Genomic DNA, 26,352 nt, shown 5'->3' with positions numbered 1-26,352 from the left:
TGTGAGCCGTCTAGATTGGTTAGAACATTGAGTGCTTTAAGAAAGCATAGCTGGAGTGGTTTGATGGGTTAATTTTGGGAGAGCTTAAATGACAATTTCTGGAAAGGAAGGAAAACACAGCATTTGTAATAATGCAAGCGGGTGTTCAAGCATATTCAATTTCTTTGTATTCTGCAGTTATGATGACATAAGGGAAGGGAGGGTAGGAATAGTATCTGCCTCATCTGACTGTAATTAGTAACATATATAAAGAGTCCAGATCATGTAGATGCTAAATGAATGCTTTTAAAAATTGGCCTTAATGCTTAAAAAACTTGGATATAATCAAGATAATGTGGTACTGGTGTGAGGGTGGATGAACAGATGGCTGGAGTAGAGGAGATTATCCAGAGCAGGAGCTGCAAATATACAGCCAGTTCAACCAATTGATGGCGCCAAGTTTGGGCTTCAAAAGAGCCTCTGTGGCTGTATTTGGACATACAGCTTCATTACCACCTGTGTTACCACCTGTATATATGTGGTCATAGTGGAAGCATGGCTAGATTGGGGGTTTACAAATGAACAAGTGGGGAGTGATAAGTAAAGACAAAGAGAGAAAGAGAGAGAGAAAGGAAAAGAGCAGATTAGGGAACACCCATATTTTGAGTACAGTGAAAGGGAGAGGAAATGATAAATACAGGAGTAGTGTGGAAAGTAAGATAAAAACAAATTCAAAGTCATGTCACAGAAGCTAAGAGAGAATTATGGAGAGGGTGATGAAGGGTGTCAAATGATGCAAAGATCCAGGATTAAGAACAGGCTATAGGATTTGGTTACTCAAAATAAATTAGTAACTTTTAAAGGGGCAGTTTCAGAGACTCCACTCTAGGGTTATTTTCCAAACATACTCAGGAATCAATTAGATGATTTTTGGTGATTTCCACAAAATGATGAATTACGATAACAACAGCAAGACAATACCAAGCTTTCTGTAACACCCAACAATTAGAATTTACAAATTCTCTACATTTATTCTTTTCATGTGCCCAATAACATGTATAAAAAGTATCAATATAGTTGACAAAGAATCAAATCTCAGAAACTATTAAAACTACTAAAAACAGTGCTCTCTGAGCACTATTAGATGAAATTAGAACTAGGTCACAAAGAGATAACAAGAAGATCGCATAGTTTGAATACATAAAACACCTTTCTATATAAACCATGAGCTAAACAAGAAATCACAATGGAAATTAGAATATGTTTAGGACTAAATGAAAGTGAAAACATTGTGTATTAAACCTTATGGAGTGTGGTAAAAGCAATATTTAGAGGGAAACTTATAGCCTTAAGTGTTTATAGTAGAGAAGAATAAATACTAAGAAAAATTAATTAGATGTCTAGTCCCAGAAGTTAGAAAAGCAGGAAAAAAAAAAAAAAACCACAAAGGAAGCAGAGGAAATAACAGGACAACTTTAAATACTAGAAAAGAATTTTTAAAAAGCTATTTCTTTGACAAGACCAATAAAGTTATAAACCTCCAATAAAACTGATCAAGAATAAAAGAAAGTTTAAATGAACAATTACTAATAAGAAAAGGACAAAATTACAGATACATCAGAAACATTTAAAATTACAATGAAATCTACTAAAAACCCATGTCAATAAATTTGAACACTTAGACAATTTTTTTACAAAAATACAATAATTTAACTAGTTTAAGAAAAAATGAAAAACCTAAAAGACCATCAAATCAGTAAAAATCAGTATTAAAAATTGCCTGCAGACAAAACAAGTATCTGAGCCCAGATTATTTTATAGGCAAACCCTACCAAAGCTTCATCAAATCAATATTCCAATCCTAATCTTATGCAAATTGTAACAAAAATATTTAAAAATATGACAGTGTCCAACTTACTTAATGAAGTTAGTATCACCTTGAGAGCAAAACCAGTCAGGAGGGGTCAAAGAAAGAAAAAGTATAAGTCACTGTCAATAATACAGATGAAAAATCTTACATAAAATATTAGCAAAATGAATCCATCCATCTGTCAAATATGTAAATCTTAACCAAGTTGAACACACAATGGTTTAAGATTAGAAGATCTATTAGAACAATTCAACAACAATTCAACACACACAAGCATTAAAAGAGAAAAACAAACGCAAAAATATATCAAAAGAGTCAGCGACAACTGCAGAAAAAAGCATTTGATAAAACTGAACACCCATTCATCATAAGAACTCTTAGAAAATTAGGAATAAAAGGAATTTTCTTAACTGGATGAGAAATGTCCACCAAACACTTAAGAAAATACACTTAGAGGTAAAAAAATTTTAAACATTTCTTTTAAATGAGGAACAACACAAGAAAGCCTGTTCTCATCACTTTGTTCCACAATATACTAAAGTATTTTCCAGGGCAGTAAGAGAAGGAAAAGGGGCACATGTTCTAAGAATTAGAAAAGAAGGCCTATAAAATCAATTCATATTCAAGGGCACTCATTCATTCATAAGTACATACTAAGTACCTTTTTTTTTACTTTCTTTCTTTCGTTTCTTTTTTGTTTTGTTTTGTTTTGTTTTGTTTCTCTGTCAGGTCCTTTTCCAGGCACTGAAGATAACAGCAGGAGACAAGAAACAAAATTTTTGGCCATTCTAGAGAATGGAATGGTTGCTGGATAAGATAATGCAAAAATTAATAGGGTTTCCTTATACCAGCAAACAAAAATTTATGCACTATAACTTAGTTAACTTTCATTCAACAAACTCTTTACTATATTGCCAGACACTGGGACAGGACAATGAAGAAAAGAAACAATGTTTCCCCCTAGAAGGAGAGAGAGATAATAAACAAATAAATAGAAAAATAGTGAGGCAGTGAAAAGTTCTAGGAGGAAAAACTCAAGTAATTAAGGGGGGTTATTTTGGGTAAGATGCATAGGGTACATTGTAATTTTAAAAACAGATGTCATTTTTAGTGGCAATAAAAATAAGATGCCTAGGAATAAATGTAACAAAATGTAAGATTTTTACAGAAAACAATATGAAATTTTAGTGAAGGACATAAAAGAAGACAAATGACTGGCAAGATATCCCAAGTTCAAAAAAATAAAGAGTCAATAAAGATTCTCCCAAAATTAATCTATAAATTCAATATAGTTGTAGTAAAATCAGTAAGTATGATTGCATTTATGTAAAACATAAAGCTGAAAGCAACATTATATAGTGTGTATGGAGAAATGTGTGTGTGTATATATATATATATTATGTATATATATATATATAACATATGTATGTATATGTATATAATAAACGTATATAAACATGCATAGAAATTATTCATACAAAATTCAAAATATGGGTTATCTCTGTGACAAGAAGGTAAAGGGATATGGATAGGAAACTTTTGCTGCCTTATACTATTTTACTTATTTCAATAAATTTTTAAAGAAAAAAGTAATTTAATAATAAAAAATGGTAAATGAAGTGAATACAAACTATTCTGTTTTCAGAAGTAATGGAAGAGAGTTTTTGCTGAGAAGGACAAGATAAAGAGAAGGAAGAATGACCTAGTAAGACAACAGATAAGAAACTTGGAAAGGATAAAAAATCGTCTCAAGAATAGAAGACTTACTTCCCTATTGTGTATTTTTCAGTCAATGCCCAACATTATGTGTGCAAGATTTCACGTGATGGGAAGTGTAGCGCACTCCTGGGGCTCTGTTTCAGCTAATGGGTTAGGATGCTTCAGGGAAAGACTACCAGCCTGGAGGTTCTGGGACCTTGAGCCCCACAGTGGGATCGCTCTATCAGACACGCCTCTGAGCTTTCACTGTCACCCAGAGCACTGGAGCAGACTGGTCAGCTCTGCTCCACCATTAGCTTCTCAAGCCAGATACTAGCATTGGTAGGTCTCTAGCTGGACAATGAGTCTGCAGCTCTCACAAGCCCATCAACACGGGTGACCACAGTGTGGATCATCCGGATCTATATTCCAGACATAGTTTTAGCAGCAAGCTGGGACTGATTATGGAGCAGCAGAAGATTCAGGAAGTATCCACTTCAAGCTAAACAAACACATTTGTCTTACCTCCACTGTCTTCCTTGCCCATGAGATTCTTTGTAAAACAATGTTTATACCTACAATCATTTTTGGCAAAGACTTGTTCTGAATCCATCTTTAGGATGGTTGTCAAGTTTGGCGCTTAAATTCAGGCTCAGTTTTATTACCCACAATATTATCAATAAATATGCTAAAATTGTGTTCTTCTGATTCTCAGAAAAACAGAAGGAAGTGTGTTCAATTTCCTTAGCAGGTAATTTACATGAAATTGCCCCTGAAACCTTTCTGCTCAAAGTGCAGCACATGGTCTCACAGCATCACTACCACCCGAAAGCTTGTTTGAACTGAAGAATCAGGCCCTACCACCAACAGAATCAGAATATGAATTTTAACAAGATCACAGGTGATCAATGTGCACGTTAAAGTTTGGTCTAATGGCCCAAAAGATTGCTAAGTGCAGGTCTTTTCTGTTTTAGTACCAGACTGGTATGAATCCAATGCTAAATGTGAAAAAAAGACATTTCATTAAAAATGATAGCAGGATGGTATCTGTAAGAATCAAATTAAACTTTGTAAAAAGTTTTCTTGTTCTTGGAAGTCTTTGTTTTAGGCCGCTTCATTTTATAAGTAAATCTACCTTCTTTCCAAACACATTGGCTCAGATCTGCTAGTAAAAATAGGACGTGGAACAAAAATAGTACAATCACTGTTTCTCATTATCTCATTTTGATTCTTGAACCAAGATCAATCACATTTTAAATGGACTGTGCCGGCAAAAAGTACATTTTCTGTTAATTCCTTTAAATATCTGTTTTATAAAAAAAAAAATTCTTTTTAGGTTTTATTTCTCCCCTGTCCTTTTGTGTTACAGATTCAACCATAATTTCTCCAGTTTTTCTCCCTACTCAGTTTCACGGCAGTGTCCACAATCCAAACCCCATGTTTTAGAACTTGATGTATTCCGTATGCTTTTCATATGCTCTGCACCCACCCCAAGGGAATGTTTCCAAGCTCCCATCTGGATACGGTTTAGACCAGGGCAGAAATAACTCACTCAGAGGCCTTGCCGTAAAACCCTTCTCATTATCATCGACATAAAGGGGAACATCTTGCGTTCCACAAATTATATCTTAAAAGTAAAACTCAGGCAAGTAACACGAAATAATCAAAATTAACTTCTGATGGATGAGAAAAGAAAAAGATGAGACATTAAGATTTGTTGATACAGTTTCTTCTGTGTAGCACAGGGAACTATGTTCAATATCTTGTTATAACATTTAATGAAAAAAATGAAAAAGAATATATGCATGACTGGGACATTGTGCTGTACAGCAGAAATTGACACTTTGTAACTGACTGTATTTCAATTAAAAAAAAAGATTTGTTGATGCAATAATCGGGATTTAGTGACCTTTAAAGAGTAAAATGGATGATACTTGCTTTGAGTATTTACCTCTCATTTTCTATAAGAAGCACCCGGTGTTGTCCATTTGCGTTTATCTTTGGATTGCCACGTGAGACACTTTAGAAATGGCAGAGGAGAGCTTTTCATTGGACATCAGGGCTGCATCAGCCTTGCGCTATACACGTGAACATCTGTAATCACAACTGTGGCCCTATATGGACGTGATTATGCCCTACAGATGCAACGAATCTCTTTAGGTTTTAAACAAATAGCTTCTTGACCTGAACTTATCAGTAACACATCAAGAAATGGGATCTTGTCTGTCTTAAACATTCCCAGTACCTGGCCCGGCTCCTGATAAGCACTGGACACCAGATCGATCAAGAATGTGAATGTTGTAAAGACCAAGAGGAAAAAGACCCCAAAGAAGTCCTTTTATTTAGCAATATGAGACCTAGTAAGCCATGTGAAGGGCTTCAGATTTTATCATAAGAACAATGTTCATCTTTTATTCATCATTACATATAAAGCATCTATTATGGGAGTAACATGTGCTTTATATACAAAGCAACTACCATGGGGATAACAAGTGCTTACACGTATAAGCACATAGTAGGGACTTAATAAATACTTATTGAATAAAGAAATACATATTAAATATATATATATATATTTCTTTTCATAAAGAACTTTGGGTTTTTAGTGAAGACAAAAGCAAACAAAACCTCTTCCCCACGTGGCAACTTAAACTTGCAGTGCCTTTCAGGCACTCAGAGGGTGCCTTTGTTTTGACACAATGCCACTTGGACCCTGCATCAGGCACTGTCTGATTGATGGACTGAAAGAAAGCAACTTGAGATGGTGGAACGTGGTCCACAAACAAGATTTCTCTCTCATTTTAAAAAACCCATTCTTAATGCACAGAATGGCATGTCTAGGAGAAGGAGCAAGACTCTTTTTGAATAAACGGACCAGTGTCCTCAAAACAGTCCTCTTTTCTCAACAGTAAGTTACTAAGTAGATGTTTTTCAAAAACAGAGTTAGCACCCCCAGCCAAAGCCCAATACTATGTGACATAGTAAAATAAATAACATTTAATTTTAAACGGCAATTTAAATACCCAAATCTTATCATTCAATATTTGTTAAGCATCCATTACCAGCATGGCATGTTACAAGTACCTCTCTTTTAGATTAAAAAGTCCCATTTCACAGACCACATGCTTTTCACTGTCTACTTCTAGAAAATACATTATTATTTTTTTAATTAATTTAACCTAAGACCACTCAGAATGTGATGTGACCCTACTGTTGATTTCATATCCTTAGTTCATATTCAAAAGGCTTACAGTTCAATGAGGAATATGAGAGTGGTTTTACAAATCAACCACTAGGTTCTGTAAAAAACTAATAAACAGAAATCTCAATTATACAGAGTTGGGAAACCAGGAGGGGGTGCTCTCGTGCCTTGACATGACAGCAGAGCCCAAGAGGAAGAAGACTCTTCTTTCCTGGCAAGGACTCAGCCAATGAGAAGTCATGGAGTCTGTTTACTGTAGCCCTCAGGGCTCTCTCTTCCCTTCTATAAAAGCATTCTCCCTCCCATCCTGTGCAGGGATTTGCAGTGGCTCACCGTAGTTGTAGACCCAGAATTGCAATTCTCTGCTGATCCTAAATAAATCCATCTTTGCTGGAGAAATAGCTGGCAATCTATTAATTTCTGATCAACATTTTGGTGGCTTATACAGGGACCAGATGAGACCCACGACAGCTCTAGGCTGGTAAGCAAACAGGCGTGGTACCCACAGATTGAGCCCAGTGTCACTCACTGCTTTTCCTGTGGACCCTAGAGTTCAAATGTATGTTCTTCTCTTGGATCTGAGCTCATACTTTGTTTGCATTTGAAGATCTCCAGGTTTTATTCAAGATCTATTTTGAAGTTTCATCTTACCAGTCAATACTTTGTTCTGCACGTGAGTAGTTGTTGGGCACTTCTTTCTGATTTGAAATCAGACTGTTTCAACTGAAACTGGCTAGCCTTTGACCCATTCCTTCGGGAACAGGGGCCATTTCACTGAAACTGTGCCAGTTTTGTTTAGCCTTCAGTCTATTCCTTTGCAAAGGGCTAGTCTCTCGAAACTGGCTGAAAAAGCCTTTGGCCTAGCTCCTTTAGGACCAACATATCTCCTTAGAATTGGCTAGTATTTAGGCTTGAAAACCATTTAAGCTGTTTGTGGTATAAAATGTTTGAAAACTGGCTGAACTGGGATCTTTCCTTTCTAATAAAAGGATCAGGATGTAACAGGAAACTATGTCCACTCCAGATTTAGTTAATGTGGCAAACCAGCCCTCACAAACTCTAGATGAGTCACCTCAGAGGAAAACTGCCAACATTCCTAATCTTCAACCACAACAAATGAAGGCTCCTAAATGAAACCAAAGCTCTACTAGCTTCTGCTATTATTGCAAAGAGCCAGAATATTGGAAAAGAGGTTGTTACACGTTAAAGTGCTCTAGGTGCCTTCAGCCCTCTAACCAGCCTTTTGGCATCTTCCCAATTCTTAATAATGGCACTCTAAGGAACTACAGGGGCTCTTCTCAATCCTCCTCTTAAGTGGCATGGAGAAACACTTCTCCAGATTGGGGACGAACTTCTTCCACGCTTAACTGACACTGGAGCCACACTCTTGGTGCTCAACCCCACTACTATAAAACAATCTCTGCCTCGGAGTACTGAAACAGCTCAAGTAGTGGGGAATGACAGCAGCTGTCCACCTGGAAGAGATGCCATCGGACAACCTCAACCCAATTTAATGAGAAGAACCAGATGACACAGCCTTCAAGGTCACCTCCTGACTCCTCATGGTGATCTACAGGAAATTCCACTGGGTAATGCTGGCTTCTCATGGCTCACTGATGGTTCTCATTTAAAAGGTGACAAAGGCAAATATAGTTCCAAGGACGCTATTAAGATTCCTTTTGATGTTCCTGAGGCAGCATCTTTACCTATAGCTACTTTGGCCCAACAGATTGAATTACATGCTTTTACATAGGCTTATATTTTAGCCAAGGACAAACCTGAGAATATTTATACTGGTAGTTGATATGCTTTCAGAGTAGCTCATGATTTTGGAATATTGTGGAAGCAATGTGGCTTCCTTATTTCCAGTGGGAAAAAAATTTTAAATGGCCCCTGTGTTTAGGAATTATTGGATACAATACTTTTACCTGTCTTTTTAGCTATTATTGAGATTCTGGTTATTCTAAAACTGACTCTCTGAAAGCTAAAGGAAATCGCTTTGCTGATATCTCCATGAGGAATTCTGTCCTCATGGAGCCCAACAATTGGCCTCAGAAAAAAGAAAACAAGATGGGAAAATCAATAATCACTGGTTTGACCAAAAGAGAAACTTCTGATTTGGATCAAATTACAACTTATTCCTATCAGACACTCTAAAGTTCCCACTCGTCACCTCTGTGCATGCATTAAACCTCTGTTCTACTGACCAGATGATGGCCGTCATAAATCAATATTAGAGAGGAAACATTAACAAGGCTGAAAAAAGTGCCTACTTCACTTGTCCCATTTGTCCAAAGTGCAGCCTGTTCGTACTGCTCTCAGACATTTTAAACTGCCTAATGGATCATTCAAGCTCTGGCAAATGGATTTCATACAAGTTTTCCTCTAATGGATATAAATATACTTTTGTCATAGTCTATATATTTTCACACTGGGTGGAAGCCTTCTTTTGCAGCCAAGCTACTGTCTCTTCTGTGGCAAAAGTTCTTTTGGAAAAGATCATCCCTACCTGGGGAACTCCTCCCAAACTTCATAGTGTTTGAGGAATCCACTTTACTGGCCAGACGCTTTGACAAGTCTGCTCTGTTTGGCTAGTTTTACACTTTCACTGTGTTTACACCCTCAGTCCTCTGGTTTAGTCGAACCCACTGGCAGAATCATTAAGAATCAATTGGAAAAATGTATGGAGGCCCTCCAAATACCTTGGTCAAAAGCATTGCCATTAGTTCTTCTAAATCTTGGATTCACCCCTTTTGTCACTCATAAACTCTTATCCTCTATAGTCACAGGATTTCCAATGCATTTGCCTCCCACTTCTTTTGACCCACAACTGATAGAAGGAGAGAATTTTCAATATTGCAAATGATTAATTGCTTCTATTAAAAATAACCATGGTTTGATAGAGCAATCTCTTCACAGTGCACCCTTGGGAGATGAAGACATTAAGCATCACCCTTTGGAACCTCGAGATTTTGTCTATTGGAAAAGACTCCTTCAGAAGAACTCACTTTGACTTCACTGGGAAGGCCCCTATCAGATACTGCTAACCAACAACCCCTGTGACACCAAACTCTGAGGAACAGACTCTTGGATTTATGTGGCACACCTAAAGAAATCACTGAAGCCTGACTGGACCTGCACATCACCTGGTGACCTGAAAGTAAAGACTTTCTGGAATTAAAGTAGACAACATTTGATGAGACAGACTAGACCTGTTAGATGTTTGTCATCAAACTTTTGATGATGACATAAGGCTTCACATGATCTCCAAGGTTTATGGTCTTGATATCATATGAATTTTAAACGAAAAGTGCCTAAGCTGTGTAATCTAAAAAAAGAAGAAGAAGAAGAAGAAAGAAACAAAGAAACAAAGGAAGGTGGGAAAGGACAAATGACCATAAATACAAAACAGAAACAGACTCATAGACATAGAATACAAACTTGTGGTTGCCAAGGGGGAGGGGGATGGGAAGGGATAGACTGGGAGTTCAAAATTTGTAGATACTGACAGGCATATGTAGAATAGATAAACAAGATTATACTGTATATAGCACAGGGAGATATATACAAGATCTTGTGGTAGCTCACAGTGAAAAAAATATGACAATGCATGTATGTGCATTCATGTATGACTGGAAAGTTGTTCTCTACAATGGAAATTGACACAATGTTGTAAACTGACTATAACTCAATAATTAAAAAAAAGATAACCTGTTCCACCCCCCCCAAAAGTACCTGAGTGTTCTCCCTCCTATGCCTCCTAGTTACTCAAATATGACCTTAAAGGTTCTCGGTCTTTGCACTTCCCCTCCAACATGAAATGGTCCTTCCTGACACTGATGCACAGAAAGACACTGAAAGTAGAAAACCTGACTCTTGAAATGCAACGGTTTCAGAGAAACATCTTGATCAAAAGGGGGAAATGTAAAAAAAAAATTAATAAACAGAAGCTTTAATTAAATAGAGTTGGGATACCATAAGGGGGAATCTCTCATGCCATGCAAAAACAGCAGAGTTCAACAGGAAGAAGAAAGACTTCTCTTCATTCCTGAAGGACTCAACCAGTGAGAAGCCATGGACTCTGTTTACTATAGCCCTCCCAACTTCCTTTTCTTCTCTATAAAATTGTTCTGCTTCTCTTGCTATGCAGGGACTTGCCATGGTTGCAGATCCCAAATTACAATTCTTTGCTGATCTTAAATAAACTCATCTTTACTGCAGAAATATCTGGCAGTCTATTTATGTCAGATCAGCAGTTTCAAAAAAACCTTTCAAAATCATTCTTCTGTTAGGAGTAGAAGAAAAGGTGGATTGGGGTGGGAATAAGATATCTGGGCAATTGAAATGGGGAATTCTGCTGGAAGAAAGAATGTTAATCATTCTCCCAAAGAACCTAAATGTCCCCTTTTTTAAAAGATGAAATTAATATTTTCTGAAAATGAGCATTCCAAAAATTAATGTACCAAGAGATCAGGCACGTATTTTTGGTAATGTTAGGCAGAACTCTAAAACCATTCTTAAGAGAATTTTAATGCTGTTTATAACCTCAACTATGACTGAAACAGAGGAAATTTGGAAACAGACTTCCCAAAGTTCCCATCGTATTCTCCAACAGTTGTTTGGACACATATGCTATTAGTTGTCCATCCTATTAGTAACAGTGCTTCCTTCCTGCAGATTCATTCTCACTGAAACAATACACTATAAAAAAGGACTTACATAAAAGACAGCTGGAGCTGGTTGCCAGGGGAACTGACAATGTTCCAGACACATTCCACATTAGAGGGATAAATTTCTGGGTATCCAGGGCTGTTGAAGATGCCTTCAGCCATGTGGAAGATTCCACCACAGGCTGGAAGAAAAGAGAAACAAAGTGAGTAGCAGAGTACATACTGAATACGAGACACCATAAGATAAAGAAGAAAGGACATTAGAAGAGCTGTTGGCAGCAACAAAGGATATGTTATTTCCATCTCATAATTTTTAAAATCCATGTCATATATAATAAGGAAAAGATTCTGAAAACTGAGAACTAAAAGCTACAGGGTATGCTGGATTAGAAGGACTCACTGTGGTTTCTTTTCTAAAAGCCTTTCCTCTCGTATGTAATATGAGAATGATTTTAATCCTGTAGCCCCCCTGCATTTCTGACCAGGATGATTTCCACCCTGGCCTAGAACAGAAGGCAGTGTTTCAGCTTCTTCTTCTCAAGAGAGCACCGAGGGGGAAGGGTATAGCTCCAGTGGTAGAGCGCATTCTCAGCACCCAGGAGGTCCCGGGTTTAATCGCCAGTACCTCCTTCAAGTGGAAATCAGTGAAGAAACCTAATTACCTCCCCCTCATAAAAAACAACCAAACAAGTCAGCAGAGCACTGCAACATACACAAATCTCCTAGGTGTCTGAAGGCTTTTAACTGCAAATGACGAGGAAGCCGGCAGCTAACAAACAGCACTCTCCTAGCTAAGAGACCCTGTACCGGGTGACTCCTGCTTCCCCTCCTCCCCACGTGCCACTGTCCATCCCGCATCAGTGACAACACCCAGCCCTGCCCGAGCCCAGCTGTGACACCAGGGAGACTGAAGAACAGCAGCTGTCCATCTGTAAGAGATGCCATTGGACATTGTCCATCAGCGGCTCCCTTAACAAACATATCACGAGGGAGAACAAGGGCACATGGACAAGTATGTCACCCAAGATCACTCCAACCAATGCTACCCACTACCAGAGCTCACCCCAGCAGAATCAGTCCTAATCACCGAGCCCTGGGAACAACCTAAGTGTCCGTCAATGGATGAAGGGATAAAGAAGATGCGGTAAAGAGTTCACTACCATTAGAATTTACAGGCATGTTAACCTAACTTGGAAGAAGGCAAGGTTAGACATAGAGGTGATCTCAGGAAACTAGCTCTGAACTCTGAAGGTGGAAGAGTCCCAAATAACAAACCAAGGATTTTCTACCCCTTCCTCTTAACCGAGCAGCGCCAGCTGCAAACAGCTCTTACCTGATGTTGATGCTGCAAATGTAGCGTGGAAACCATCAAAATTCACCACAGAATCTGAGACGAATCTCAGCGTCAGAGCATTGCTGAAGGAAGTGATGGGGTGGGGCATGGAGGAGCCACAATAGCGGCCTAAATAATGAAGGTAATGACAAGGAGATGAATGATGACAGGTAAGCATGGACTTGCTAGGATCACAAGAGACCAAAGCAAACAGAAGAAGTCACTATCAAATTGGGGTCAGTGTTTGGGACGCTGTCTGATAATTAAAAATAAACTGTAGATACAAGCGTAAGAGAGACGATTTCTAAATATGATAAAGAGCCTTAGGGGGAAGATAAGAACAACACAGATTATCTCCAAATGTAATTACTGCTAAAATCTCCAGTGTGGTTGGGGCCTGCAGAAATAAATGTGCTAATATTTATTATTATATATCAAAAGTGATATATAATAGCAGAGAAATGTGTGAATGTTGGAGCCAGAATATCTGGATTCAACTCCTGGCTCTGCTGTTGACTAGCTCCGTGACCTGAGTCAAGTTCCTTAAGTTCTCGGTGCCTCAGTTTTCTTACTCGAGAAAGGGGAACATGGATAATAATGAAACCCTCTATCATAAGGATATGAGGATGAATTGAGTTACTATTTATAAAGTTCTTCAAGTAGCACTCAGCACCAGGTAAGTGCTATATAAGCGTTTATTAAATAATATAGCCTCATCCTTGGCCAAATGCTTATAGGCAAAAACCACAAGGAATGCAATCCGAAGTCTGCCCAGAGCAGAGAATACCCATCAATTGCCCCCTATTGTCCCAGCTACTGTTCTGGGCACTGGGATTAAAGCAATGAGCAAAACCCTGTTGTCCCAGCTAGTGTTCTGGGCACTGGGATTAAAGCAATGAGCAAAACAAAGTCACCTTTCTGAGGGAGTGTGTCTTCTAGGGCAGGATGAGAAGCTTGTGCGACAAAGCTCACATAGGAGTGACTCACAGAGAAAGCTGAAATAACCTGAGATTGTTTTGCTTGAGGACATTTCAGAAACTAGAAGGCAGAAATCTTGAATTTTCTTGGGATGTCTTACAAACAGAACTCCAGATTATTGATTGATTGATTGGTTGGTTGGTTGCTTGATTCTTTTGCTTCCACTGAGGACAAAACCAGAAGAAACATGCCCCCTTTGCATATAAGAACTGTGGTCAGATACGGACAAGAGATCTCCCACAGAGTGCGATCTAATGCTTGGAACGGACTGCGCTTGCCTACTGTCTAAAGCAATCACAACTTCCAATTAAGAAAAAAATGTATGTAAACTATTCACATCCTTGGACATGAACAAGCTGTTTCTTGACCTTCACATGCACTCCTGCTTTCTTAGCCTCTCATTATCCTAACTTGGCTTATGTTGCCCTTCATAGTCATTGGAAACATTCTAACCTTGAATGACACCAAATCCATATGTAAGGATAGAAATAAAACCCGGCCAGGGCCGCAGAGGGAAATGAGCAGGGCAGTACCTCGGAGGGGCGCGTCGGCATGACTGCCGTCCAAAACTTCCAAAAAGTCTTGGGTACACGTTGTGCTGCTTTCGAGTCCAAAGTGACTAAAGGAGAGGGTAATATGATTGACTATAAGAAAAAAGAGAGAGAGAGAGAGAAGGCTATTTAATAAAGTGCTGATACGCAAAACACACAGGGAGAGAAATGTTAACCCTGATCCTTTGACTTGCTGGTTCTCCAGCATGGAAGCAATGAATTTGGAAGATGAGCCCAGGGGTACAGGGTGTGAAGGGGAAAAGTAACTACTCTGCTACAAGCTTTCCTTTGAAGAGTGACAGAAGCGACATCTTTGAAAATGTCGATAGAATCTGAATGCAGGTACCTGTAAGAGGACCCCTGGGTAGGCTTACTTCATGGATTATGGGGAGTGTACCAGACATTGCTGTGTTCCTCTCAGAAACATCCTTCTCAATACAATAATGTCCTTAAATTCTGATTTTTCACCTGTGCTTGTAAATAAGGCACATTCTTCTCCCTGGCACACCAATCCTAACACTCCCAGAGTGACTTTAAGGCCTCAACTTGGGACCCAGAGGTTCAGTCATTTATAAAAAAAAGCTTTAAATTACTTGCAGAACAGTATGTGCATGGGTACATTTTCCTTTTGTTTTTCTTTCAGGGTCTGAAATCTTCAGAATAGAATCTTTCCCTATTACCGTCTTTGAGCCAGTGAGATCTTTCCTCTAAATGCTTTACAACTCTTTAGAAATTATCCTTAGGTGCAAAACTGTTGGACCCAAGGAGGGGTCTTCTTTATCCAAGGCTCAGTTCCTGGCTGGCTGGCAGTGTTCTTCAGCTAATGATGGCATCACCACCCCCCGAATCACATGCAGGGCAATAAAGATATTCTTTTGTTAACTCTTAACATCCCTAGGGAAAATGTTAGAGAATATCGAAGCCAAACTTTTCATTTTTCAGATTAGCTAATGGGGTCTCATTGGCTTAAGCGAATTTCCTGTTATCACACAGGTCATTAATTACAGAGCAGAGTCAAGCACTTAATGCCTTTTTCACATTATGTCTCAGATCATCAATTTTTCCTGAAAACTTCGAGGAAGGACAGGGCTCATTCGAAGAATCCATCATGGCCCCAGGATCATCCTCCTTGTGGTGACTTCACTTCAGGCTTTAGGAGTCTCCTCATTTTCTCTGTAAAATGTGGATGATAATCCTTACCTCTGGATAGTTACCAAGTCAGAAAATAAGATTCTAGGATTCTAAAAATAAAATAATGTACGCACTTATTAAATGTTTCTCCATGGCCTGTGCTGGGATGTTTTTAATACGTGCATCGCTGCAGAGAACAGATTTTGTAATTAACTCCCACCTTGATTGAAGACCAACAGGCCCCAGGGCATTGCACCCCCAAACTGTGAGCTACTAACTTCCAGGCTATGGATCCTGTTATTCATTGATTCATTTAGCAGCTGCCTTCAGCATAACTGCACTCAAGGCACAAGTATCAAAAACTATTTATTTTTCCTTTTTTTTAAATTGAGTTACGTCAGTTTACAATGTTGTGTCAATTTCTGGTGTACAGCACAATTTTTCAGTCATACATGAATATACATACATTTGTTTTTATATTTTTTTGAGCTCCTATAAGATCTTGCATATATTTCCCTGTGCTATACAGTATAAACTTGTTTATCTATTCTATATATACCTGTCAGTATCTGAAAACCTCGAATTCCCAGTCTGTCCCTTCCCACCCCCCTCTCCCCTCACAACCACAAGTTTATATTCTCTGTCTGTGAGTCTGTTTCTGTTTTATATTTAAGTTCATTTTTCTTCTTTTTTCTTTTTTTTTTTTTAGATTCCACATATAAGTGATATCAGATGGTATTTTTCTTTCTCTTTCTGGCTTACTTCACTTAGAATGACAATCACTAGGTCCATCCACGTTGCTGCACATGGCGTTATGTTGTCATCTTTTATGGCATTGTATAAATATATCACAACTTCTTTTTCCAGTCATCTGTTGATGGACATTTAGGTTATTTCCATGTCTTGGCTACTGTAAATAGTGCTGCTATGAACATGGGGGTGCAGGTGTCATTCTGAATTAGGGTTCCTTATGCCTAGGAGTGGGTCATATGGTAAGTCTACTTTTTAGTCTTTTGAGGAGTCTCCATATGGTTTTCCACAATGGCTGCACCAAACTGCATTCCATTATTTTTGCTTACCCCCCCCCCAATATCACATGCCTGTCAATTCAGCAAGGTTATAGGTTTCTGCTTTGCTTCCCTTGCCAGGCCTTGAAATTTAAATAAATAAGTAAATAAGTAAGTAAGTAAGTAAATAAATAAATAAATAAATGAAATTAAGAATAAACAATAAAAATTACTTCCTACCAGATTAGGAAACCCCTGTTCTCGGGCACAGCCGGAATTGAGACTTCCAAAAACAGAGGTGGAAGGCCATCAATTGTTCACATGGAGGACATAAAAACATGAGTCATAGATGGACTTTCCCACAGACACGATCCATCCTGGATTCTTTTTTCCCTGTTACTTACATGGAGGCTGAGCTTGAATGGTCCAGACACAGTTCTGATTGTTTGGATAGTTGGCAGGAAACAACGGAGAGGATATAGTGTCGGCAGAGCTGGTGAGGATGTAGCTGCCACAGGCTGAGAAACACACACACACACACACACACACACAGGTCAGATACATCTGGTTTCTACTGGCTCTACAAGACAGTTACTTGCTGAATGAAAACGTAAATGATGTTTCCCAGTTTCTAAAATGTCAAGGAAGCCCTCTGCCAAGGAAGCGGCACATAAACCATGAGAAACTGGGAACACACCCTACGTTTACAACAGTATTCTTCAGTTGCAGGAAGTGGGGGTGGCAAAGGACAGTAGGGTCAATGGCTACAGATTGTCCAAATCAGTCAACAGAACTCTGGCACTGATTCACTTACTCTGCCCACTGGTAAATGACAGGCAGAGAGATAATCTCTTTATGAACAACTTCTTTTTTAGGAAAGTAAATACTCCATTAAACTAGACTTCCCAAGGGCAGCTGTGTATCATCAGGGAAGTTGCAATGCTCTGCAGGAGTAGAAGACTGGAAGCCAGCTGGGGTGTAAGAGGCACCTCGCAGAGGAGACAGTGGCTGAAGGAGGAATCTGGGGGTGAGGAACGGTAGTCCAGGGAGAGGGCAGCTCCAGCAAAGACAGACGGGGGTAAGAGCTGCACCACACAGACTTGGCTGAAGTGCGGGGGGCTTGCAGAGTGTCTGGGTGAGGCTGGAAAAGCATTAGGGCAGAATATGGGCCTGTGGGGAACATCCAGAGAAGCTTGGCTCTGTTCTCCAGTCAGTGCGGAGCCAGGACAGATGCTGGAGCACTGAAGGTCACGATCAGAACTCACCATTGTAGGTTGAAGTTTGGAGGAATATGGGAAAAGAGTGGGTGAGATTGAGGAGGATGTTATAACAGCCCAGAAAAGACCTACTGGGGATTTTTTTTAACTATGAAGCAAAACATAAATGATTAATGAAATGAAAAGAAAAAAAGTGTTAAGAAACTATTCTTTCTTTGAAAGAACTTTGCAATCTGTCTTGCTCCAAAATCTAAAGTTGCGTCTTTGAGAGAGTTCAATCCAGAAATTATTCCTAGCCAGGGCTCTTTACTATGGAACACAAGCAAGTTCACTGAAACAGACTAAATGACTAAACAACCACACTTATTTGAGATGAAAGGATCATCTGAATAAAAATCAGAGGTGTAGGGAAACCGACAGCAACCCCTCCAGCTCTGGGTTGCATCCCTGACAGGGGGATAAAGGGTTACTCTCTGAAAATCCCAGATGAAAGGCAATGGAAGAACTGAGAAATGATGATTTAAGGAAAAAAACGATGGATGGAAAACAACACTGATTCTTCACTACATTGAGGGTTAGACTCTGACTCTACAAGAAAGTCTTATTATTTATAGTAGTGTGTTTCTTAGCCTAAAACCTTGGATAAATGCTAGATAATTTATCTATGAATGAATAAATTTGAATAAACACTTCTTTAATAGTATCTCTAATAGTAAAGGTACTTTTAAGTATCATTTTGAAAACTTGTTTGAGAGGTCAGAGACCCAAAGGAAGTTAGCATCATCTAAGTTAAAAAAAGGCAAAGTTAAAAGTATCAACATTTACAATCATTGCAAATCATAGTTCTGTTCTGCTGAAATTGTTGCATGTTAAGTACAAAGCTGGGACCAATTTCTGAAGACTGATCTCATTTTATTGCAGCACCAACAGGGACCCTTAAGAACAGTTTGTGCCTCGGGGAGACCCACATGGTACTTGCCTTGTCTGAAGCGAGCTCGGAACCCCCTGCTCTGTCCAGAAGGGCCAGACTGAAATCGCACGAAGAGGCTGTTCCCTGTAGAGATGATGGGGTTACTCAGCTGCTGTCTTCCACACACACCGACAAGACGGGTGGTCGCAGAGCTTAAACCATCAAATGCCTACAAGGAAAGACAACAGGGAACATGGTGGTTCAGAATGCCAGATGGGCATGAACATGTTTCCATGGACCATCTGCACATTGGTGAGCTTGTGGAAAACACATTGGCAGGATCTAGTGCTTTATTTTGTTGCTTTGTGATACAGTTCCATCATTGTGTCTGAGTATTTGGCCATTTCTAGGGACATTCTAGGAATTCTGGTAGGAGTTTCTGTCAGAGAAACTCATCATTGGATGGCTGGATATCTTTATAAATGCCATCCCTTTTGTAATAGAAAAGAACAAATCTGACTCCATATTAGACCTGTTTCTTTGGCTTTAATCCTGTGCCCTGTTTTCTAGGATTAGTCTTACTGGTTCTGCACCTTTTGTAAAACAATGTTGCCTACAGCCTGAAATATACAGGAGAGCCCATTCTCAAGACTCTGACCCTTAGGGATATTAATTAACACTTTTGCACTTCTACAAAGATAACAAGTTGCAGAATGGAAAATAGTATTTGTTTTGTTGGAGGTTTGCAGGGACACCATGACCTGACCCACATGGACAGCTGTAAGAACAAAGGATTCCAAAAACAAAGAATTCCTACACCAAGAAGTTTGCAACAACCAACCAGACCCCCTCCCCTTTTTTAGTACAAAAAGAGCCTGGATTCTGACTTGGGGAAGATGGTTCTCCGAGGCATTAGTCCGCCACCCTCTTAGTCTGCTGGTTTTCTGAATGAAGTCATTATTCATTGCTCCAACACCTTGTCTCCTGATTTATTGGCCTGTTGTGTGGCGAACAGAATGAATTTGGACTCAGTAACACTTTCATCACTCTTTCCCTCCCCTGACTCCAGTGCTGTTACATCATGGGTATATGCACAGCATATGTTAAAATATTTGATGCAAGAATGAGTATAGGAGCAAATAGGTAAGAAAAAATGAGTTATCATTCACTTTCAGAAACCCAACATTTGCTGCAACTTCTTGCTCTTCACAGAGTCATGGTTAAGAGGAAGAGAAATGGTAGAATTCTTTCAAATGATATAATGATGTGAACCTGATTTAGAAAATTATGTCACTATTAAAAATAATATATGTATATATAGGCTCTGGTCTGTCCTGTTCTGTACTAGGACTTAGCTGACCTATAGATGTCAATGGAATAGAGTTTATATTACAGACATACAAAACTGCTGCACTGGTTGGTGAAACTGAAGTTTTGCTCATTTCCTTGTGAGTTTTTTAATGCTCTTACATGCAAACTGGGGGGAAATGAGTTCTTTTCTTTGGATGATAATAATAATAATAATAATAATAATAATAATAATAATAATAATAATAATAATAATAATAATAAAACAACAACAACCATTCATTAACTGCTTACTATGTGCCAGAAACAGGATTCAGCATTTCACATACACGATCCCATTTACTCCTCCCGAGATTCCCTCCATTTTCAAGAAGAGGACCACTGATGCACAGAGACCTCAACGACGTGACCAAGTCACACAGTTCCTAAGAGGGAGCAGGACATGTTGAGCCAAACAGCTAGATTCTAGAGTCTAAAGATTTAAACCTTTCATTTCATCTAGTGCAAGATACCAATTAAACTCACCAACCACTAGGGTGAGATTAAAGGTATGAAGTTAAAATATGACTTTCATGCAAAATAAACTTCCATTTATATCTCATAAGAACGTCTTGGGGAAAAATAGAAAGTTCAGGGATTTAATACAAGGAAGGTACACACAAATGACTCTAGAATACCTAGTGAAGATTATACTCAGCGTTCTCTTTAGCACAAAAGTATGACTGGGAGGCTATTCTCAGTGTGATACATACAAGCACATGAATCAAACAGCAAGAGGATTTTTAACTTTTTAATGAAAGCTTTTACAATGATGAATTTTAAATAAATGTGGTTCTGGAGCCTCATTTCTTTTCTTTTTTCTTTTTCTTTGCATCATTTAATGTTCTAATTTTATCTAGTTTTTTTGGAGGGGGAGTAATTAGGTTTATTTATTGGATTACTTTTTTAATGGAGGTACTGGGGATTGAACCCAGGACCTCACACATGCTGAGCATGCGCTCTACCACTTCAGCAATACCCTCCCCAACAATGTTCTAATTTTAAATCTACCTATCCAATAAAACATTAAAATTGATTTTATTCAACATTTAAAGATTGATTTAAAAACTAACTTGTATATTCTTAACCAATTCAAAATATAGTTTCCAACCTAGACTGCTTTTTTGAACACCTTAAATCGGAGCCAAAAGAGTATACGAATGATCATCACAAAACCTCTTACTATGTTCACACTCCAACCTGCTCTCAAATATTACCACCATTGGTTTAATCCAAGACTTATTTATCTCTGTACTTGGTTTTAAACTTTCTTAAGGTTATAGCTATAACAACCTAGGATTTCAGTAATTTTATATTAATACTAGCTTGCTTTCAAGAATACCTTCTTAGAACATCACAGGGGTCTACAGAATATACCAATGGACTTTTGGTCAAAACTACTTATATAAGACTTCTTGTTTCTCTCAAGGTGATTTGTTTGTCTGAAACAGCATTTCCTAAACTTTAGTGGAACTTGGGTTCTATGAGGTTTATAGACTTCCCCAAACAAAACCACAAAAAACACCACCACCAACACACACAGATTCAGAGGAATTTTACAAGTCCACGAACCCACAAAGGCAAGCCTCTTCTGGTTCCCTTTATTTCTCTCCAAATTCAGAGGTCTAGCGAGTAAGTAGATATTATACCTTCCCTTTCTAAGCTGTCTTTTTCTCTCTCAATGGCTGTACTCCTCTTACGGCAAAATAAGTAAGGTAGAAATTTGAGGCTAGAACCTTCCGACAGTCCCATGAATGAGCCATTCCCCTAGAGGCTCTTGGAAAGAACACGTCTTCCAGAAGGACTGCATGCTTCCCAGCCCCTCCCACCCCAGAGAGCCTGGAATTACAGGACTGTGGCTGAAGTGCATATGGCTTGGGCATTGCTTCACAAGGAAGTGATCCAAAGTAGGTTCCCAAATGTCCCTAAATCAAAATTATATACCAATGGCACCCCAAATTTGATTAGCATGTTGTAACTTTGTAAGCATCATCGCTGATACCCTAAACTAGTCCTCAACACCATGTGACTTTTTTTTTTTTTAGTGAAGAAAGTGAGACTTCACAAATGTGCTATTAAACTACTGTCTCATCACTACCGTCTCATCCAATGGAAGGTGGTGACAGTGGAAACTTTGATCCAAGATCATACAGCTAGTGAGTGACAGAACCAGGAACTTGATTCTTCTCTCTCCAAATGCTACACTATGTCATGTTACTTCTTTTTAAAATGTGTGTGATGGTTATTAAGTTATACTTTCATAAAATGGTAATTAGGAAGATATAAGACCTCAGGTTATCAAGGAGACCACTGGGGTCTTTTTTTTTTTTTTTTTTTAACAGTTTGGAATAACAATTCTTTTATTTGAGAGTGTTCCTAACACTCATAAGCTTTAATTTATACAATTATTTTTAAAAACTGCAGGGAAGAAAATACAAGAAAACTTATTGCTATTTTTAAAATTCTAAATTCATAAAAAATTATCAATACATATTTCCTTTACTTCCATTTAGTTCCCAAGGCAGAGCTAGCAAATTATATCATTACTGGCTACACATACAACATCTTCATATAACTTATGTCTTATTTAAGTCTGCTGCCAAGAGTTTCTTAGGCCTGGGAATTTACTTTCTGATCTGTTGCTTAGGTGGTAAAAGTCACAGAAATACACAAAACAACAAAACCTGTACATCGCGATGAACTCATTTCTCGGTAACACTAGTAAAATAAATTTTTGCGATTCAGTCTACAAAAGATGAAAGTAGCCACCATCCCTGGGAGTTCCAACTACAGGAGCTCTAAACACAGAGGCAGATCTGGTTAAATGGTGATCTAATTTCTACGAAAAAGTTAATCAGTGTCTTTGCAAAGTATCCAGAGTTTTGTCAGATTTCCAGACACCAACACATACATTCAAAATACCTAAACTTATATTGGTCACACAAAATAGGAGGGTTTTTGAAAGAATAGAACCAGGCACATAACAGACAATAAATGTCTGCTGTATGAATAACATACATAAGAGCACATGGGCCTCTGAGAACAGAGGACTAAGGTTGAGGAAAACCCAGAGTTAAGAAGAAAAGCTGTTCTTTCTCCCATGGATTGGGGTGTATAAACGCAGAGCAGGCATGAGAGTGGGGAAAAGGCTATTTACATTGGGGAAGAGGTCAAATGGGCTGTTTTTCTGGGCCCAAAGGGCAGGGGAGGAGGTTCCAGTCAAGGACAGGGGCCATGCCACACACACAGCACCCAGGTGCCTTCTCTCTGGATGTCCTGGGTGTTCACCAGAACGTGAGAGAACGAAGATGGCAGAAGACGGATGGAGGACATCAGACCCACATCCCAGAGTATCCAGAACACTTGACATGATGGTGCTATCAGGGACCCTCTACACCCTGAGCTGTAGCCGGAAGTTAGAACTGAGCCAAACATTTATGAATTTTAATGCCTGACACTTTAGAATGTTAAGGAGATTTGAGCAAATGTCAACCCTTTTTCAAAGTTGACATGTGTCAACTCCAGCACAAAGTGATGAGGAGAAAAACCATTCAAGTGAGAGACCAGCATCGATTCCTGAAAATATTTATAGAGCCTGTGGTCAGAGTCCAATGACTGGTAATTTGAGAAGATAAAGGAGCCAAGCAGAGGGAAACTTTCACCTTTCCATACACATACTGATGATGGAAATACAGATTATTTAAAGCATGCATTATTTAAAAGCAGGTGGCAGAATTCCTTTTACAGAGAAGAAAGAGAAGGTGTTCATTTAGCAAAACCTCCTCACAGGCTCCTGGAAATTGACTGACTGTGGTTGGAGAGATATTGTAGTGTGTTACCGTGAACAAGTCTCTCTCCTTCTGTCCTTTGGCTTCCTAATCTGTAAAATGGAATTGCTGTGAGGATATAGCTCATATTGTTCAATAGAATTAAATGAGTTAAAAGACATCAAGTATTTAGGATCATTTCTGGCACATACTACGTACGTAATAGATATTAGCCTCTGCTGTTAAAGGGAGACTGAGAGACAGCTAAATTGCTGATTAAGAAATGAATAAAACATTGGAGGGAGGGAACTAGAAAGCCATGGAGGCAAAGACAAAAAGAGGTCCAAGGTGGAGGTTCATCCAGCAATATGGGTGAGGCAGGAGCCTGCATTAGAGACATAACCCATGGAAATTACCCAGATGGGCAGCAGGGGTTGAGGGTGGTAGGCAACCTCTGACTCGGCTCCCAGTGATTCATGCCTTTGTGCCATTTCCTTCCATGGAGTGTGTGATGGACCTAATCACTTGTTTCTAATAAACAGAATAAGGTCCAAGGAATGGGATGTCACAGCCATGATTAGGCTGTGATGGATGGACTCTTCCATCTGCTAGCACCCTCTCTAGCTGGCCCTGTCTCTCTCACTCTGTACTGTCGGCTCTGATGAAGCAGCCTGCTATGTTGTGGGATCCTCCACCGAGAGGCCAGTGTGCCACGGAGCTGAGGGAGGCCTCAAGCCAATAGGCTGCAAAGAACTGAATCTGCCAACAGCCAGGTGAGATAAGGCCCAGCAGGTGAGCCACACCCGGGCTCCCGCCCCAAGGAAACTAAACCTGTTGCTGTTTTGAGTCCTGAAGTTTGGGGACAATTTCTTCTGCAGCAACAGAGAACCAATACAGGGAGCATGAAATGAGGGATTGAGGAAGGAATGAACACTGGATTTTTTAGGGCAAGGATGTCTCATATCACATGTTATCAACTGCTACACTGCCCTTTGCAGACATCGCCTGCCAGGGACTGAAATATCTAGCCAGAGTCTGCTGCACAGAAGAGCCTCCCGTGTTTGGGACTTTGGAGAAATAAAGAGGCCTACTTTCCAACGTTCTCTTAACAAGGGGCAGAGAGGATGGGAACAGCCATAAGAAGCAAGTGACAGAGGCCTTGAGATGTTAACAAGAAAGGTACACGCGGATGACCACCACACCTCTGCCTCCTCACATCTCCACTCAAGAGCCCCTGAAACTATTAAGGGGGATGATGGGTTTCCTAGACCTCTGAGTGTGCCCTTCCTCACCTGGAGCGATCAACTGTGTCAAACTCTCCTGAAAGGACCAACAATTATTCATGGAATTTAGTGGCTTGGAAGTCACGGGAGGTCTAAGGGGTTGCTTGGGTGTAATGACGGGGAAGTTGTAGAGCGGGTTGAGTTGTGGGTGCAAAGGGGGTAAATGTAGATGGTGTGGCACCTGTCTCTCATTTTTGAGACATGGCTGGCTCTTCTAGGGTTGGAGTAAGGAGTCACCAAGGTGATATGAAGTGCCTGGCATGAGACATGTACTCACTGAACGTGTTACCCTTATGGGAAATTCTGTTGTTTTCTTTTTTTGTTTCTTCCTTATTTCCATGGGCAGTCGGGCTATCACAACTTGTTCAAGAATTTGTATGATCCATTGACATACCAGGTTGAGATGGGGATGACAAGACAGCCAGTCTAGTTCAAAAAGAGCAGTGATTTTTTAAACAGCTCTATGTTCCTCTCCAAATATCTTCCTGACAACATATACCCCACTCCACAACACAGCTTCAAAAATACTCACAAAGTGGAGTCTAAATGTCCATCGACAGATGAGTGAATAAAGATGATGTGGTATACATACACAGTGGAATACTACTCAGCCTTAAAAAAGAATGAAATAATGCTATTTGCAGCAACATGATTGAATCTAGAGGTTATCATACTAAGTCAAGTCAGTCAGACAGAGAAAGACAAATACCATAGGATATCACTTATATGTGGAATCTAAAAATGATACAAATGAACTTATTTATAAAATAGAAAGACTCATGGACGTGGAAAATAAACAATAGTTACCAAAGGCAAAAGGTGAGGGGAGGGCTAAATTAGAAGTTTGGGATTAGCAGATACACACTACTATACATAAAATAGATAAACACCAAGGTCCTACTGTATAGCACAGGGAACTATATTCAACATCTTGTAATAACTTATAATGGAAAAGAATATGAAAAGGAATACATATATATAACTGAATTACTACTCTGTACACCAGAAACTAACATAATACTGTAAATCAACTATACTTCAATAAAAAAAAATTTAAGGGAACGTGTACAAGAATGTTCATTTCTATAAGGGATGCAGGAGCACAGTAGTAGAAGCAATTTAGATGGACATTAACAGTAGAATGGGTACGTGACTCATGGTGCATTCATAAGGTGGAATCTTGTATGGGGGCAAAAAGAATGCATTAGATCTGAATGCATGCAGTGTAGACAAGTGCTCAAAACAGATTGTTGGATCAAAGGAGTGAATGGAAGAATATGTTATGTAATAAAAAAGAACAAACCTGACTCCATATTAGACCTGTTCCTTTGGCTTCAACCCTGCACCGTTTCCTAGGCTCAGTCTTGCTAGCTCTGCACCTTTTGTAAAAGAATGTTGCCTAGAGCCTG

General features: G+C 39.2%; 1 protein-coding gene across 1 annotated transcript in view; it reads right to left on the bottom strand.

The window, feature by feature from the left end:
* The window catches only part of CUBN (cubilin), a 273,653-nt gene that overhangs the window by 111,841 nt on the left and 135,460 nt on the right, over positions 1-26,352 (bottom strand). The window contains exons 32-36 of the mRNA XM_032474139.1: positions 18,616-18,775; positions 16,824-16,937; positions 14,264-14,374; positions 12,753-12,881; positions 11,469-11,601 (exon numbers count right to left, since the gene is read on the bottom strand). Of these exons, the coding sequence (XP_032330030.1) occupies positions 11,469-11,601; positions 12,753-12,881; positions 14,264-14,374; positions 16,824-16,937; positions 18,616-18,775 (647 nt within the window). The remainder of the gene's footprint in view (positions 1-11,468; positions 11,602-12,752; positions 12,882-14,263; positions 14,375-16,823; positions 16,938-18,615; positions 18,776-26,352) is intronic.

Source organism: Camelus ferus, chromosome 35, assembly GCF_009834535.1.
Source record: "Camelus ferus isolate YT-003-E chromosome 35, BCGSAC_Cfer_1.0, whole genome shotgun sequence".
NCBI classification, from domain to species: Eukaryota; Metazoa; Chordata; class Mammalia; order Artiodactyla; family Camelidae; genus Camelus; species Camelus ferus.
The sequence above is the reverse complement of the archived record's forward strand: the minus strand, read 5'-3'. Positions and strand labels throughout refer to the sequence as shown.